Source organism: Hyperoodon ampullatus, assembly GCF_949752795.1.
Source record: "Hyperoodon ampullatus genome assembly, chromosome: 12".
NCBI classification, from domain to species: Eukaryota; Metazoa; Chordata; class Mammalia; order Artiodactyla; family Ziphiidae; genus Hyperoodon; species Hyperoodon ampullatus.
Window position 1 is genome coordinate 73,572,290 of NC_136925.1, and position 16,174 is coordinate 73,588,463.

The 16,174-nt window shown below is 37.4% G+C and overlaps 1 protein-coding gene across 1 annotated transcript in view; it reads right to left on the minus strand.

Annotated features, from left to right (window-relative positions):
* Window positions 1-8,866: 8,866 nt before the first annotated feature.
* The window catches only part of PPIL4 (peptidylprolyl isomerase like 4), a gene marked incomplete at its 5' end in the record, with an annotated part of 33,994 nt that continues 26,686 nt past the window's right edge, over window positions 8,867-16,174 (minus strand). The window contains 2 exons of the mRNA XM_079716557.1: window positions 8,867-9,275; window positions 15,555-15,702. Coding sequence (XP_079572683.1) covers window positions 9,024-9,275; window positions 15,555-15,702 — 400 coding nt within the window. The 3' untranslated portion in view covers window positions 8,867-9,023. The remainder of the gene's footprint in view (window positions 9,276-15,554; window positions 15,703-16,174) is intronic.

Here is a 16,174-nt window from a genome sequence, read left to right on the forward strand (position 1 = left end):
TTCTCTCTAAATAAATCCAGCTTCTCACCTATCAAAATAAATAAATAAAAATAACCATACAAATTTGAAAAAGAATTAAATGGGACTTCTAAAAATGAATCACTGAAATCAAAAATTCATTGGATGGATTAAATAGCCGATTAGGTTTATAGGAAGAAAGAAAGAATGAGTGACCTGGAATATAGACCCGAAGAAATTATTCAGAAAACACCATATGGAAAATGAGAGTTAAGATTCAAAGAACTGAATGAGAAGGTTTAACAAAAAACTGATTGGAATTGCAAAGGGAAAGAACAGAATGAATAGAGGAGAGGCAATATTATGGTAGAGAAGTTTCCAGAATGGTGAAAAGTATGAAGCCATCAAACATAGAAATTATATACCAAGAATGATAAATTAAAAAAATCCATACCTAGACACATCATAGTGGAACTCTAGAATACCAAAGACAAAGAAAAACCTTTAAAAGCTGCCAGAGCCTTTTCAACAAATCTTGCTAGAGTGAGTGGATATCCATAAAAGAACCTCAACCTAAGTATTACATCTTACTCAAAAATTAACTCAAAATGGATCACAGACTTCAATTTTAAAACTACAAAGCTTTTAGAAAAAGAAAGGTAGGAGAAAAACTTCAGGATCCAGGGCTAGACAATTCTTATTCTTGACACCAAAAGCACGGTCCATAAAAGGAAAAATTGATAAACTGAACTTGAATAAAACTAAAATCTTTTGTTCTGCAAAGACCCTGTTAACAGGATGAAAAAACAAGCAATACCCTGGGAGAAAGTATTTGCAAACAACATACCCAACAAAGACCTAGTATCTAGAATATACAAAGAACCCTCAAAACTTAAAAGTAAAAAAATCCAGGGCTTCCTTGGTGGCGCAGTGGTTGAGAGTCCGCCTGCCGATGCAGGGGACACGGGTTCGTGCCCCGGTCCAGGAAGATCCCACATGCCACGGAGCGGCTGGGCCCGTGAGCCATGGCCACTGAGCCTGCGCGTCCGGAGCCTGTGCACCGCAATGGGAGAGGCCACGACAGTGAGAGGCCCGTGTAACGCAAAAAAAAAAAAAAAAAAAGAAAAAAAAGAAAAGATCCAATTAGAAATTGGCAAAAAAACATGAAGAGACATTTCACCAACGGGGATATATGAAGATGACAAAATGAGTACATGAAAAGATGTTCAACATCCTTAGCAATTAGGGTAATGCAAACTAAAACCACAGTGAGATATCATTATACATCTACCAGATGGCTAAAATAAAGCATAGTGAAAACACCAAATAGGCAATGATACAGAGAAACTGGATCACCCATACACTGGAGATGTAAAATGGTATGACCACTCTGGAAAACAGTTTAGCAGTTTGTTAAAAATTTATGCAAGCAATTACTATATGATTCAGCAATTGCACTCCTGGGCATTTACCCAAAAGAAATGAAGATTCCTGTTCACACAAAAATCAATAGCAGCTTTATCCATTATAGCTCCAAACTGTGAATAACCCACTGTCCTTCAGTGGGTGAATGGTTAAACTGTGGTACATCCATACCAGGAAACACTACCAGCCATAAAAACAAATTAACTATTGATACATGCAACAACCTGTAAGTATCTCTGGAGAATTAGGCTGAATGACAAAGAAGCCAATCTCAAACTGATACACACTATGTAATTCCATTTATATAAAATTCTTGACATGACAAAATTACAGAAATTGAAAACAGATTAATTGGTTGCCAGAGGTTAAGGAGGTACTAGGAGAGGCAAGGCAGTGGGTGTGGCTATAAAAGGGCAACTGGAGGGACCCTTGTAGTAATGGGAATATTCTGCGTCTTCATTGTGTCAGTGTCGATATCCTGGTTGTGATATTGTACTACAGTTTTTTTTTGGTTTGTTTGTTTGTTTGTTTGTTTTTTGGCTGTGTTGTGTGGCATGTGGGATCTTAGTTCCCCGACTAGGGATTGAACCTGTGCCCCCTGCAGTAGAACCATGGAGTCTTAACGACTGGACTGTCGGGGAAGTCCGTGTACTACAGTTTTACAAGATGTTACCATTGGGAGAAACTGAGTGAAGGGTACCAGCATCTCTGTTTATTTCTTACAATTGCATGTGAATCTACAACATGAAAAGTTTAATTAATAACAACAAATATAACAATGTTAAAGCATTTCTTTAGAAATGGTTGAATATGCTTCTTAAATGTGATTGTAAGCACTCTAATTGTTGACATTCTTTTTAGAAGTTGTGAAATGTTACAACTTATGCTTATGCAGATGCAATCTTCTCAGTGCAGTCAATAAAGACTATTTATACTAAATATAACAACAACAATGGCAACAAAAGCAACCAGAAAGAAAAGACACATTACCTCCAAAGTAATGGCATTAGGAATAATAATGGGCTTCTTCACAGCAATAAAGAAAGATAGTAGAACATCTTCAAAGTGCTGAGAAAAAAATAACTGTCCACTTAAAATTGTGTATGTAGAAAATCAACTTCAAAGAACATTAGGTGAACTAAAAACATTTTTGATAAGCAGAAACTAAGGGTTCACCATCAACAGACTGTCACTGAAGAAATATCAAATGTCGTGTTTCAGAAAGAAGGAAAATTACATCCTATGTGTAAGATCTGAGATGCAAGAAGAATGGTGAGTAAAGAAACGATTAACACATGGGTAAATCTAACAACTACCTGTATAAAAAGAGTAATAACAATAAGGTCTAATTGCTAAGGTTAAAAATCACAAGCTTAGACAAAAATACTGGAGGATTATAGCACAAAAGTTGGAAGAGGGGTGACTGAAACTTAAAGATTTCTAAGATCTTCAATTAGAGAGGAAGGTGAAGATATTACCATTACATTTTAAGTATGGATGGTAAATTCAAAAGCAATTTCCCAAAACAAAGAAGATGGGGGGGAGGAGGGTAGATTTTATTTATTTATTTTTGGCTGCTTTGGGTCTTCGTTGCTGCACGTGGGCTGTCTCTAGTTGCGGCGAGCAGTGTCTACGCTTCATTGTGGTGCACAGGCTTCTCATTGCGGTGGCTTATCTTGTTACAGAGCACGGGCTCTAGGCGCGCAGGCTTCAGTAGTTGTAGCTCGTGGGCTCTAGAGCGCAAGCTCAGTAGTTGTGACGCACGGGCTTAGTTGCTCCGTGGCATGTGGGATCTCTCCGGACCGGGGCTCGAACCCATGTCCCCTGAATTGGCAGGCAGATTCTTAACCACTGTGTCACCAGGAAGTCCCTAGATTTTCTTTTTTTAATGTTTTAAATTAATCCAAAGGAAAATGAAGGGAAAACAAAAACAAACAAAAATGAAAGCACAAAACAAGGTGATAGGAATAAATCCAAATATATCAGTAAATAATCAGGACTAAACTCATCAGTTAAGGTTAAGATTAGATTAAATATAATCCAATTTGCTATATGCTGTTTCTGGGACACACTAAAACATCAGGACCAAGTAAGACAAAATTAAAAGGGTAGTAAAAAATCTACTAGGTGTACTGTGAGCATCTTCATGTTAATAAATTTAAAACTTCAATGAAAATGACAAATTCACAGAAAGATGTAGTAACAAAAATGACTGAACTTTTTTTAATTTAACTTTTTTATACAGCAGGTTATTAGTTATCTATTTTAGTGTATATATGTCAACCCCAATCTGACTAAACTCTTGAGAGAAATAGAAAGGCTAACAATTCTATAATCATTGAAATCTAATCATTAGTTAAATTTCCTCACAAAAGAAATACAAATGTCAGACAATTTTATAGGCACCCTCTATCCAATATTCAAGGAAGAGATATTTAAATCTTTTTCTATTTCAATAGAAAAAAAAAGAGAACAGTCACTAAGTTATTCTATAACATGGACATCAAATCCAGACAAGAGCAACACAAAAAAGGAAGATTATAGGCCAATTTTATCACGGTACTAGAAATTTTAGCCAGCAAGCACTATAAGAACACCACTATCACTTATTGTCCACATAAAAGACCCAAGAGGACTTCCCTGATGGTTCAGTGGTTAAGACTCCATGCTTCCAATGCAGGGGGTGGGTGCAGGGTCCCTCCCTGGTCAGGGAACTAAGATCCCACATGCCACAAAGCATGGCCAAAAAGACAAGAAAACCCTATAAATTTTAAATATAAGACTTTTAGCAAAACGGCTGGATATAAGAGGAGTAGTCAAAAATGTAACTTCTTAGGTCAAGAAAAAGAAAAAAATGTTTTAAGGTATCATTTGTAATAGAACATAAAAGATAAAGAAGCTAGGACATCCCTGGTGGCACAGTGGTTAAGAATCCGCCTGCCAACGCAGGGGAGATGGGTTCGAGCCCTGGTCCGGGAAGATCCCATGTACTTCGCAGCAACTAAGCCCATGCGTCACAACTACTGAGCCTGTGCTCTAGAGCCTACGAGCCACAACTATTGAAGCCTGCGTGCCTAGAGCCGATGCTCTGCAACAAAGAGAAGCCACCGCAGTGAGAAGCCCACGCACTGCATGGAAGAAAAGACCCCACTCGCCGCGACTAGAGAAAGCCCGCACACAGCAACGAAGACCCAACACAGCCAAAAATAAATAGATAAATACATAAAAAAATAAATACATAAATAAACAAGATAAATAAAATTACTCTTCTAAAAAAAAAGGATAAAGAAGCTAGGAGTAAATCTAACAAAAGATGCTCAAAAGCTTTAAAAGGAAGCTTCTAAGAACTAAATGGAGGGGTATGCTATCTTTATGAATAGGAAGATGATGAAGATGTTGTCTCCACAAACTAATCTACTGTTTGATTGCAAATGCAGCTGAAGTCCCAAGAGAAGTTTTTGAGAAACCTAACAAGTTGGTTCCAAAATTGCACAGAAAAAAAGAGCCATGGTATTCCTAATGAAACAGATCGGGTGGGGTGGGGGGTACTTAAATATCAAGACTTCCTATAAAGCCACAGAAATGTAGATGTTTAGTATCAGTGCTGGAATAAACAATGAACCAATGGAGTAGAGAGCCCATGAAACAAAACCCACATATATATATAGAAACTTATATGACAGATCAATGGGGAATAGGTGAACCATTCATAATAGATTTTGGACAGTTGGTTACATCCCTAAGTGGAAAAAAAAAGTGAATATGAATTCCTATTATCACCACATACACATACACACATACAATTCAATATGGATTAAAGTCAAATGTAAAAAACAAAGCTTTATAACCTTCAGACTATGGGAGAATATCTTTATTAAGGACTTAAACAAAATACAAAAAGCACAAAACACACAGGGAAAGGCTAATAAATTTGACATTAAACTTAAAAATTTGTCTAAAATGCATAACCTAATTTCAATCAAACATCAAGACTTAACTTACAGTTTACAGAAAGTAGAGAGGATGGAGGACACCATGAAGATACCGTTGAATAATTCCAGAATGTGGAATATTCTACAAAGCAACTGGCCTGAACTCTTCAAAAAGTCAATGTCATAAAAAAATTTTACAAATACATGTGGTTGGGGTGGATGGATGGGTAGGAAACTCCTTTAGATTAAGAGAATAAAATGACAAAAACAACAGGCAGTGCATGAAGCTTGGTTGAGTCTGGGTTTAAAAACAAACCAACATATAAAAATGACAACCTTGGGACAATGGGGGAAATTTGTTTATACTATATATTACATATTATGAGATTACTGTTTAATTTTTTTCAGTGTGATAATAGTATTGTGGTGGTTTAGGACACTTGCCTTTTAGAAAATGCATGGTGAAATACTGAAAGGTGAAATATCATGTTTTCAATTTACTTTCAAATTGTTCAACAACAAAATGTTACTATTTGGATGGAATATATATGGATGTTCGTTATGTTTCTGTGTTGCTACACATGTATGAAACTTTTCATATTAAAAAGTTGAGGGAAAAATGTTGGGGGGAATTTACAACTTGTGCCCTCCCAAGGGCATCAATAGGTGAAAAAATAACCACAAACTGAGAGAAAATGTTTACAACATATAACAGTAAAAATGGACTAGTATCCACAATCTATTTAACTCCTTAAAGAAATATATAAGAAAAAGGCAACAACGTAATATAAAATGGGCAAAAGACATGAAATAAGCTTTTCACAGAGAGCAATCAGGAATGAATATAATATACGTGAAAAGCAGCTCAACCTTGTTAGAATTTAGGAAACGCACATTCAATGAGACTCCCAGTCTGGCCAAAATGGAGTAACAGGGGCAGAATTTCCCTTCCCCATATTAAACAATGAAACACCCGTACAAAATATGTACAATAAAGTTTTTCAGACATTGGACAACTGTGCAGGACAGTGACTCTTGAGAGGAGAACCAACAGGGAAAGTCCTACCATTGCCCAAGCTTAATGCAGGGAGAGCCTGGGCGTTTCCCTGGGTAGAGCATTTAGGGGAGCCAAGGTAAAATCTGTAGGGTGGAGTATGGGAGAGAGAAGCTAGAGGGAGGATTCCAGATCTACAGAGAGTTCCCCTGAGGCTTCGGCTAATCAGTGCATGCACTTCAGAAAACTACCCCAAGGTGGGAAAGAACCAGAAAAGAGTAAGTCGTACAATTCAAGTTCATACAGGGTTCAGAATAGTTCTCGTTCTCAACAGCCAGAGTGGAGAAATCTCATAGTAAACCACGTGTAAGGAAGAATATTCAGAAGGGTATTATCTCAGTAGTGAGCCAAATTAGCCTAGATTAAAGGCTGTTCTGGTCCTATCTCATTAAGTATAAAAGCAAGCTATGAAATGATCAAATTATTTCTAAATAACTATGTCCCAGAACAAAACTCAACATATTTAAAGGAATACAAAAAGCTCCAGCACCCAACAGTGTAAAATCCAAAAATTATCAGGTGTGCAAAGAAGGAAATTACAACCCAATAATGAGGGGGAAAAAATCAATCAATAGCAACAGACAAGAAATGACAGATGACAGAATGGTCAAGTACATTGAAACAGTAATTATAAATATACGTCAGATGTTCCAAAAGATAGAGGAAAGCAGGAGTCTGGAAGGAGAGATATGGAAGATATAAAAAAGACCCAAATGGAACTTCAAAAGATTAAAAATATAATGTATGAGGTAAAAAATACACTGGACGGAATTAACAAGAGATTAGATACTTCAGGAGAAAAGATTAATGAACTTGAGGACATAGCAATGGAAACCAATCTGGAACACAGAAAAATAAATAAATAAAAAGACTTAAAGAAAAGAGAAAACAAAACAGAGCATCATAGTGCTAAGAGACAGTTTCAAGTAGCCTAACATACAATTAGAGTCCCAGAGGGTAAGAAATGAAGGACAGAGACAGAAAAAAATAAATGAAAAGGCCTCCAAAATTCCAAATTTGATGAAAACAGTAAATCTACAGGTAAAGAGCCCCAGCAGAAGAAACATGAAGGGGGGGAAAAAAGACTACACCAAGCACATCATAATCAAAGTGCTTAACAGCAGTGATCAAGAAAAACCTTAAGCGGCTTCCCTGGTGGCACAGTGGTTGAGAGTCCGCCTGCCGATGCAGGGGACGCGGGTTCGTGCCCCGGTCTGGGAAGATCCCACACGCCGCGGAGCGGCTAGGCCCGTGAGCCACGGCCGCTGAGCCTGCGCGTCCGGAGCCTGTGCTCCGCAACGGGAGAGGCCACAACAGTAAGAGGCTCGCGTACCGCAAAAAAAAAAAAAAAAAAAAAGGAAAGAAAAACCTTAAAAGCAACTAAAGAAAAAGAAGGGCTTCCCTGGTGGTGCAGTGGTTGAGAATCTGCCTGCTAATGCAGGGGACACGGGTTCGAGCCCTGGTCTGCGAAGATCCCACATGCCACGGAGCAACTAGGCCCGTGAGCCACAACTACTGAGCCTGCGTGTCTGGAGCCCATGCTCCGCAACAAGAGAGGCCGCCATAGTGAGAGGCCCCCACTTGCCACAACTAGAGAAAGCCCTTGCACAGAAACGAAGACCCAACACAGCCAAAAATAAATTTTAAAAAAAAGAAAAAGACAAAAAAAGTTTCATACTGAAGAACAAATGTAAGAGTAATAGAAGTCTTCTTGCTGGAAACTACAATAATATACCACTTAACAGCCACTGGATTGGCAAAATTAAGAAGTCTGAAATTAAGAAGTATTAGAAATGCTATGAAACAAAGGTAATTCATATAGTGCTGGTAGGGATATGATTGGTACAGCCACTGCAGAATATAACTTGGCATTATCTTATAAAGATGAAGACATCCATATCACATGACCAAGCAAATCACTCCTAGATAAAGAATGTTCATAGCAGCATTGTTTGCAATAGCAGAAACAAAAACAAACCCCAAACATCCATCAACAGAAGAGTGGATAAATTATGGTCTATTCATATAACATAATATAGCAATAAAAATGAATGACTTTCCAAAAACACTAAGCTGAAAAAGGCAAGTCACAGAAGTAAACGTACTTTATACCATTTATATAAAATTCAAAAACATACAAAACTTAACATTTCATTTAAGGGTACATACATATGTTGTAAAACTATAATAACAAGCAAGAGAATGACAAACACAAAATACAGAATAATAATTATTTGAGAAGGAGAGGGCACTTTTAAAATGCCAGTAATATTCATTTCCTAAGCTGGCCAATGGGTACACGGCAGGTATTTATTATTCTTTATACCTACATATACACGTTTGTGTATTTCTGTAGGCATGAAATACTTCATTAAAAATAAAGACTGAAAAATATGAAAGACTTTAAAAATGAAGACTACTATTTATGTATAACAATAAAATTAGTGTAAAAAAGTATACAAAGAAAGTGTTCAATTCTTTATTTCTTTCAGTGCCCTGTACAATCAGTATTAATCTAAAAGGGCTATAATCCTACTGTGAAAAAAAAATAACAGGCAGTGTCTTTAACTGCTTTGACACAGAATCTGAATGCCTGGTACTCGAAGTTATACAAGAGCACATATGTCAGCCACTCATGTCTGATTCTTCAACTTTCATCTGTACTTAGATTTTTCTTTATCTTTGGATTTCTTGGGACTCCTGCTTCGTTCTCTCTTTTTACTCCTTTCTCTTTCATAGGGATCTGTCTGGTATTTGGATTTGTGACTATTACTATAGTGGCCATCCCTTTCTCGAGATCGGCTACGACTTCGGTTTTGAGGTCGGTCTCTCTTTTCACTCTTTTGCTTCTCCCAACAACTTTCTTCTTCTTCATAGTGACCAAAGCCCATTTCCCTGTAGATATCCTGTCAAAGGAATAGTGAATCAGTGAAATAATCATTTTGTACACACCATCAACAAAACTTAGACAAGTCCTCCTTGAGCAAGCAGTTTTAACAGCTCAAATTTGAACGCTACCACTAAGGCCAAGAATCTTGTAAGTTAAAAAGCAAAAACAATTCAGAAAAAGACTTAACCATTTTCTCATCGATCTCATTATTCTGTACTTACTATTTCAGCTGAACTGAAAGATCAGATCCAGAAACAAGGAACTGAAATAGTCCAATTGAAATAAGAAGTCTTTAGGGTGAAATTGCAATACCAAGAATTCTGGTTATGTGCAGTCACATTTCCACCTCCCCCTCTCCACTCCCCAAAAATGTGGTTCCATCACTGATCTACAATGAAACTACTAAAATCCCCATAAGAATCCTATAAAGAAGTCATCATTTAAATAACATAGCCAGAAGACGTTTTAGACAGGTCAATCAGTCTAAAGAGAAAAGAAAACAGATTCTGAATTCTTGGGTCTTTTAAAGTATTTTTTTGTAACAGTTCCTCTCTAGATCTCTAAATAAATTTTCTGGTTTAGACTAAGTTGATAAATGTTTTTATTAAAATCATTATTGACATATTTCTTTAAAACGAGTTAAGAAACACTGAAATAATTCATTGCCCCAAAGAGAACAAAGTGGGTACATTCAGTTCTATTCTCAGTAACTAAGGAGCCATAGTAACGTTTCCATATACAAAAAAGGGCTAGTTACAACACAACAATTCTATCTCCACTGTGTCTTATCCCTGATTAAAATGAGTACCTCCACAGGTGGCTGAAATCTAAAGACCCCAGAGCCAATGCTCTTTCAAGAATAGTTCATAAAATTCAACTTTCTTAAAAGATTTCTCAAAGGAAAGGCAAAATTCTAAGGACTGAACTCCCAAGTGCCCAACTCTATCACCTTAGACATTATTATAGTAGATGTAAATATCAAGGTTTAAAATCCAAGTGGTGAAAACCCATGGTTAAGGACTGGGTTTTAAGCAAATGATTCACAATTATTCCATATACTATCTAGATACTGTACATTATGCCTGGCATAGAGGTTGCACTATGTGAAAACAGACCTAACATGATTGCTATATTCCACAGTGTTTGTGGAATACCTCACCATAAACTGATTCATGATTTCCCACACAACACCAATAGTTCTTGTCCTTCTGTAAGAGCCCTGGAGGTAGAAAATGAGTCGGTAGTTCAGCTTAACCTTTTATCAACTATTTTCGAGCAAAATGTGACATCCTTAGATAAAAGAGTTTTTTGTGCTTCCTGTAACAGACACAAAATGTAAATATCTATGTACTATTCTGACTGTACACCTAGTACTTATTTCTGTACTGGTTGAGGCAAGAAACTTTTTAAATGGAGAGACTGTTTTAGCTGATGTATAATCCTATAAAGTCTTCAGCACATTATTATACAAACAGGCACTTAAATGCTTTGAGTGTTTAAAATAACAGAGAGAGAGAAAAGATTATGCAGTATTTAATTCTTTGAAAAAACTGACTAAGCTGAAAATCTGAAATGGACTGAAACCTTAAAAACCTCTCCTACTTGGCACAGCGTTCAAAGCTACACAAGCTTTGAAGTCGGGCAGCTCTAGGTTCAAATGGTCTTTGCCATTTAGGAGATGTGTCCAACAAGAAATGCTCTTGAGGTTAGATTTATCAGTGAAGGTTTCATAGAGAAGTTATAACGGACTTGAGATGAGCCTCAAAGGGTGAGTGGTGAGGGCTTGGAATGTCTTCAAGAAGGCTAATGCAAGGAGTGTTAAGTGAAAGCTGAAAAGCAAGGAAGAATGAGTACTGTATGTATGAAGGAGAAAAGTTTAGGCAGCTGGATGAAGCCATATTAGAACAGATCTAAGTATGTGCTTGCACAGTGCTAAGTGCTTTTGGAGGACAGTATTATCTTCCTTCCAGATATGAGGTAACTGAGACTCAGGAGATCCCCACAGGTTGGAGATAAATTATTTCACTGATCAGTAACTCTACATATAAAATTGAAAAGGGGGTGGTATGGAGTAATAAAAAAATAATACCACATCCAACTGAATTAAAATAAATGTTAAACTTCCAGTCCTCCCACTAAACTGTAAGGCCCATGGGCTTGTGGGGTCAGGATCTTCATACCTAAGGTGAGGGAAACGCATCACATGAGCTCTAAGTCCTTTCCAGTATGGACTTTTAAAAATTCTATTTGTTTTATACATTTAAGACATAAGACAAGATGATTAAACAAACAAGCAGCTGAAAAAAGAAAGAAAGAAAGAAAGAAAAAGAACACCATAAAATGGCCAATTTAAGGCACTCAACTTAACTGAGCCAATAATTTCACGTTTAGTAGTCAAAAAATTAAAAAATCAACCAAAAACTGTCCTTGCTGAGGTCTCTGGGAGTAAATCAGAGGTTTAGTTACATCTAAATCACTAAAATAATATTAAAAGATTAAAATGACAACGAAAACAGAGTCCCAAATTATAAGAACACTGAACACCTATGAAAACCACAGAGGAGGACAGGCAAGCAGTCTGAGTACTTCTCAGCCAGGCAGCCCACGGCCGAGTACTCATTTCCTGTAACCCCAGTAAAACTCAAACCTCAAGAACACAGTAACCATCTCTGGAATTAAGACATGTGGTGGAAAAATTAAACAGAGATTTCGAATTGAACAGTAAGGCTGCCATTCAATAAAAAACAAAGCACTTGAAGAAGTAAGTTAAAACATTCTTAGGAAACTAAGCTCACCAAGCAAAACACCACCAAACAGGAAAATTTGAGCTATACCTGAAAATTACCTAGCACTGAAAATTCCCTTTAATGATTATATTTTTGAGATTAAAATCAAAAGGATAAAAAGCAAAATAACAGAAAAAAAACTGGGCCCACTGAAATCTTAAAAATGGATGCTATTTTATTAGAAAGAAGAGAAAATTAGTACAGCTATATTATTAAATCAAAGTACAAAATCAGAAACAATTGCTTTAATATACTTCGAAGGGAGAGATAAAGTTAGAATATTATTGCAGAAAGAGAAAGACATTTGCTGCTGTAAAGTTTTAAGTAATCAAACAGCAAGATAAAAAAGATTCACAAAAAGGCAGGGGTGCAAGGGTGCGAAACACAGACTTAAAATGCAGCCAGTCTTTGGAGTTTTTTAAGATGTCTGATTATCTCAAATACACCAATGTGTATTTCGGGCCTAAATCCATCGAGGAATCCATATACAAGCCCAGGATGAGGAGCTGCAGCTAAAAGCAACACGTGGTGGGTGGGGGGATTAAGGAGTTTTAGCGGAAAACCTGCTAAATATTCACAGAAGTGTGATACAGCCACCATTAAAAAAGATGTTGGGGTGATCTTCGGCTAAAGTAATAGAGTATAAAAACTAAGAGGGAGATGTTCCTATTGGATGACACTGGAATATTATACTATGAGACAAATTATATTAGAATTAACAACCGGAGTTAGGAAGGAAAACTGCTGACAGGAATATATTCCAGGTAAGAAGATTTAGAAAAGAAACTGACAGAAATATATTCCAAGTAAGAGGAACAGCAGTAAGGGTCCAAGTCCAAATTTAAATTGTGGCTCCATTACTTATCAGCTGTGTAAAACCACTGGCAAGTGGCTGAACCTCTTTATTCTTTACTTTCTTTGCTGTGAATGGAGACAATAGTATCCACCTCGCATTATGAGGACACCAGAGATGTTACTATTACTGATTCATGTAAGGATTACTTGAAGGATTGGCAAGGATGTAACTTAAAAACTGAGGGCAGGGCATAAATGATGGGAATCTTTAAGTAGTAAAAGGACTATGGAAGAAGAGAGATTAGACCTCTGCTGGATGACAGCAAGGAGTAGGAAGCTCGGCTGTCTAGAAAATAGGGTGCTAAGAATATATATAAAATACGGGGCTTCCCTGGTGGTGCAGTGGTTAAGAATCCGCCTGCCAATGCAGGGGACACGGGTTCGAGCCCTGGTCCGGGAAGATCCCACATGCCGCGGAGCAACCAAGCTCATGAGCCACAACTACTGAGCCTGCGCTCTAGAGCCCAAGAGCCACAACTGCTGAAGCCCGCACGCCTAGAGCCCGTGCTCCGCAACAAGAGAAGCCACCGCGATGAGAAGCCCGCGCACGACAACAAAGAGTAGCCCCCCTCGACACAACTAGAGAAAGCCTGTGCACAGCAACGAAGACCCGATGTAGCCAAAAATAAATTAATTTAAAAAATTCATTTGCTGAAAATTTTTAAAATGAAGAATAAACCATAAAACACATAAAATGGTTACCTTTAGGGAAAGAAGACAAGGGGGAAAGGACAGGGATGGAAGCTAGGTTTTCTAGATGTACCATTTTGTAGATTCTACTTTGGAACCATACAATTAATTTTTAAAATTATAAAACAAAAGAAAAAAATTTAAGCTATCCTTAAACATCAAAAAGAACAGGTTAATTGAAATATGAATCCAGTTAATGGCCTTACCAGAGAGAAGTTATTCCAAGTGATTTAAAACACAATGATTTGACGGTAAAAATAATAGTAACAGCCAGTGTAGAAAATGTTTGCACACACATTTTTTTTCCCACTTAATTGTAACGTGCCTGGACAATAAATATTATCTCGATTTCACAGAGGAGGAAACTGTGGCTCAAGAAAGTTAAATAATTTGATGAGGTCACATCAATGATTAGCAACGTGGAAATCTAAACCCAGCTTTTCTGACAGCAAATCCTTTACTTTGCCAATCACACTACATCTCTCCATCTCAGTGTCTTTGCTTAACATTCTCACAGTCTTGAGTCCCCTCTGCCAACTGAAAGCCTCCTCGTCTACCAGGGCCCAGGTTGAAATGTCCTTACGTGGCAAAAACCATGGCAAGGGAATATAACGTAATCTGCTTTTCAATTAACTGAGAGCCAAAATGCAGGCTGGAAATGATTTCTTCTCTTTGTAATTAATTTTCTTTGGGGAATTTTTATTATCATTGTCTTAGAAAATGTATTGTTCAGGAAAGCTTTGGGGATGATAAAGCTAATTATTAGTACTGCTTTTATTTCATATATACCATATGGAAGGGCATAAACGTTTTTCGGGTCCTAAAACCTCAAGAGCTGTAAGTGCTGTACGTAACACTTGGTGATAAATTAACATGATACATTAGAAGAACTTTTTTACTATAACCACACTTGTTTTTGATGGGAATAAGTGAGTGTCCACAGGTATGAAAATCACTCTTGCTTCACAATGTGGAACTATATATTATTTCAAAAACAATCTTTTATAATCTGTTATATATATTCTTTTTTTTATTAGTTTCTGCTTTATAACAAAGTGAATCAGTCATACATATACATCTGTTCCCATATCCCTTCCCTCTTGCGTCTCCCTCCCTCCCACCCTCCCTATCCCACCCCTCTAGGTGGTCACAAAGCACCGAGCTGATCTCCCTGTGCTATGCAGCTGCTTCCCACTAGCTATCTACCTCACATTTGGTAGTGATATTATATGTGTCCATGCCTCTCTCTCGCTTTGTCACAGCTTACCCTTCCCTCTCCCCATATCCTCAAGTCCATTCTCAAGTAGGTCTGTGTCTTTATTCCTATTTTACCCCTAGGTTCTTCATGACATTGTTTTTTTCTTAAATTCCATATATATGTGTTAGCATACGGTATTTGTCTTTCTCTTTCTGACTTACTTCACTCTGTATGACAGACTCTAGGTCTATCCACCTCATCACAAATAGCTCAATTTCATTTCTTTTTATGGCTGAGTAATATTCCATTGTATATATGTGCCACATCTTCTTTATCCATTCATCCGATGATGGACACTTAGGTTGTTTCCATCTCCGGGCTATTGTAAATAGAGCTGCAATGAACATTTTGGTACATGTCTCTTTTTGAATTATGGTTTTCTCAGGGTATATGCCCAGTAGTGGGATTGCTGGGTCATATGGTAGTTCTATTTGTAGTTTTTTAAGGAACCTCCATACTGTTCTCCATAGCGGCTGTACCAATTCACATTCCCACCAGCAGTGCAAGAGTGTTCCCTTTTCTCCATGTTATATATATTCTTGAAAATTAAAGTTCATTACCCTAGTGAAACCATTCTACATCTTAAGAGTTAGGAACACATCCATCCCTGTTCAGGACTACACCCTTATCTCCTAAATTAAGATGTAATTTACAAATGGATGAAACATTTATTTCTCTACAGCTAAGTCTGAACAGCAGTAAGTACCTGATTTGTATTTTTGACTGGCATATAGTCCTCATCTTCTTTTTCTTCAGAGCAGTGGCGGGTTTTCTTCTTGTGTTTTTTACTTGTGTGTGAGTAACTTGACTTTGAGTCTTCTGCCTGCTCATCTAGTATAAGATCATATTTTGCACTGCAGCAGCTAGTTAAGGACAAACATGAGAACTGACACCGGTAATACTTCAAAACATACGAATCTGGTAAACAAAGTAGGCCATGAGGTTAAAGATAACTTTTTAAAGCAAGAAGCATCTCAGAAGTATAGAGTATATTTCTAAAACAAAACTAATTCACATTTTACTTCATCACAGAGTCAGGAAAAATGGAAAGAACACCTGTCTTTAATAAACAGTTATAAATTGGTAAGTGGGCCAAAAATATAGAGAGTAAAAAAAAAGAAAAAAAAGAAAAATATAAGTAGCATAAAAAATAAGGAAGCATGGGCTTCCCTGGTGGCACAGTGGTTGAGAATCCATCACAGGTTTGTGCCCTGGTCCGGGAAGATCCCACATGCCACGGAGCGGCTAGGCCCGTGAGCCATGGCCGCTGAGCCTGCACGTCCGGAGTCTGTGCTCCGCAATGGGAGAGGCCACAACAGTGAGAGG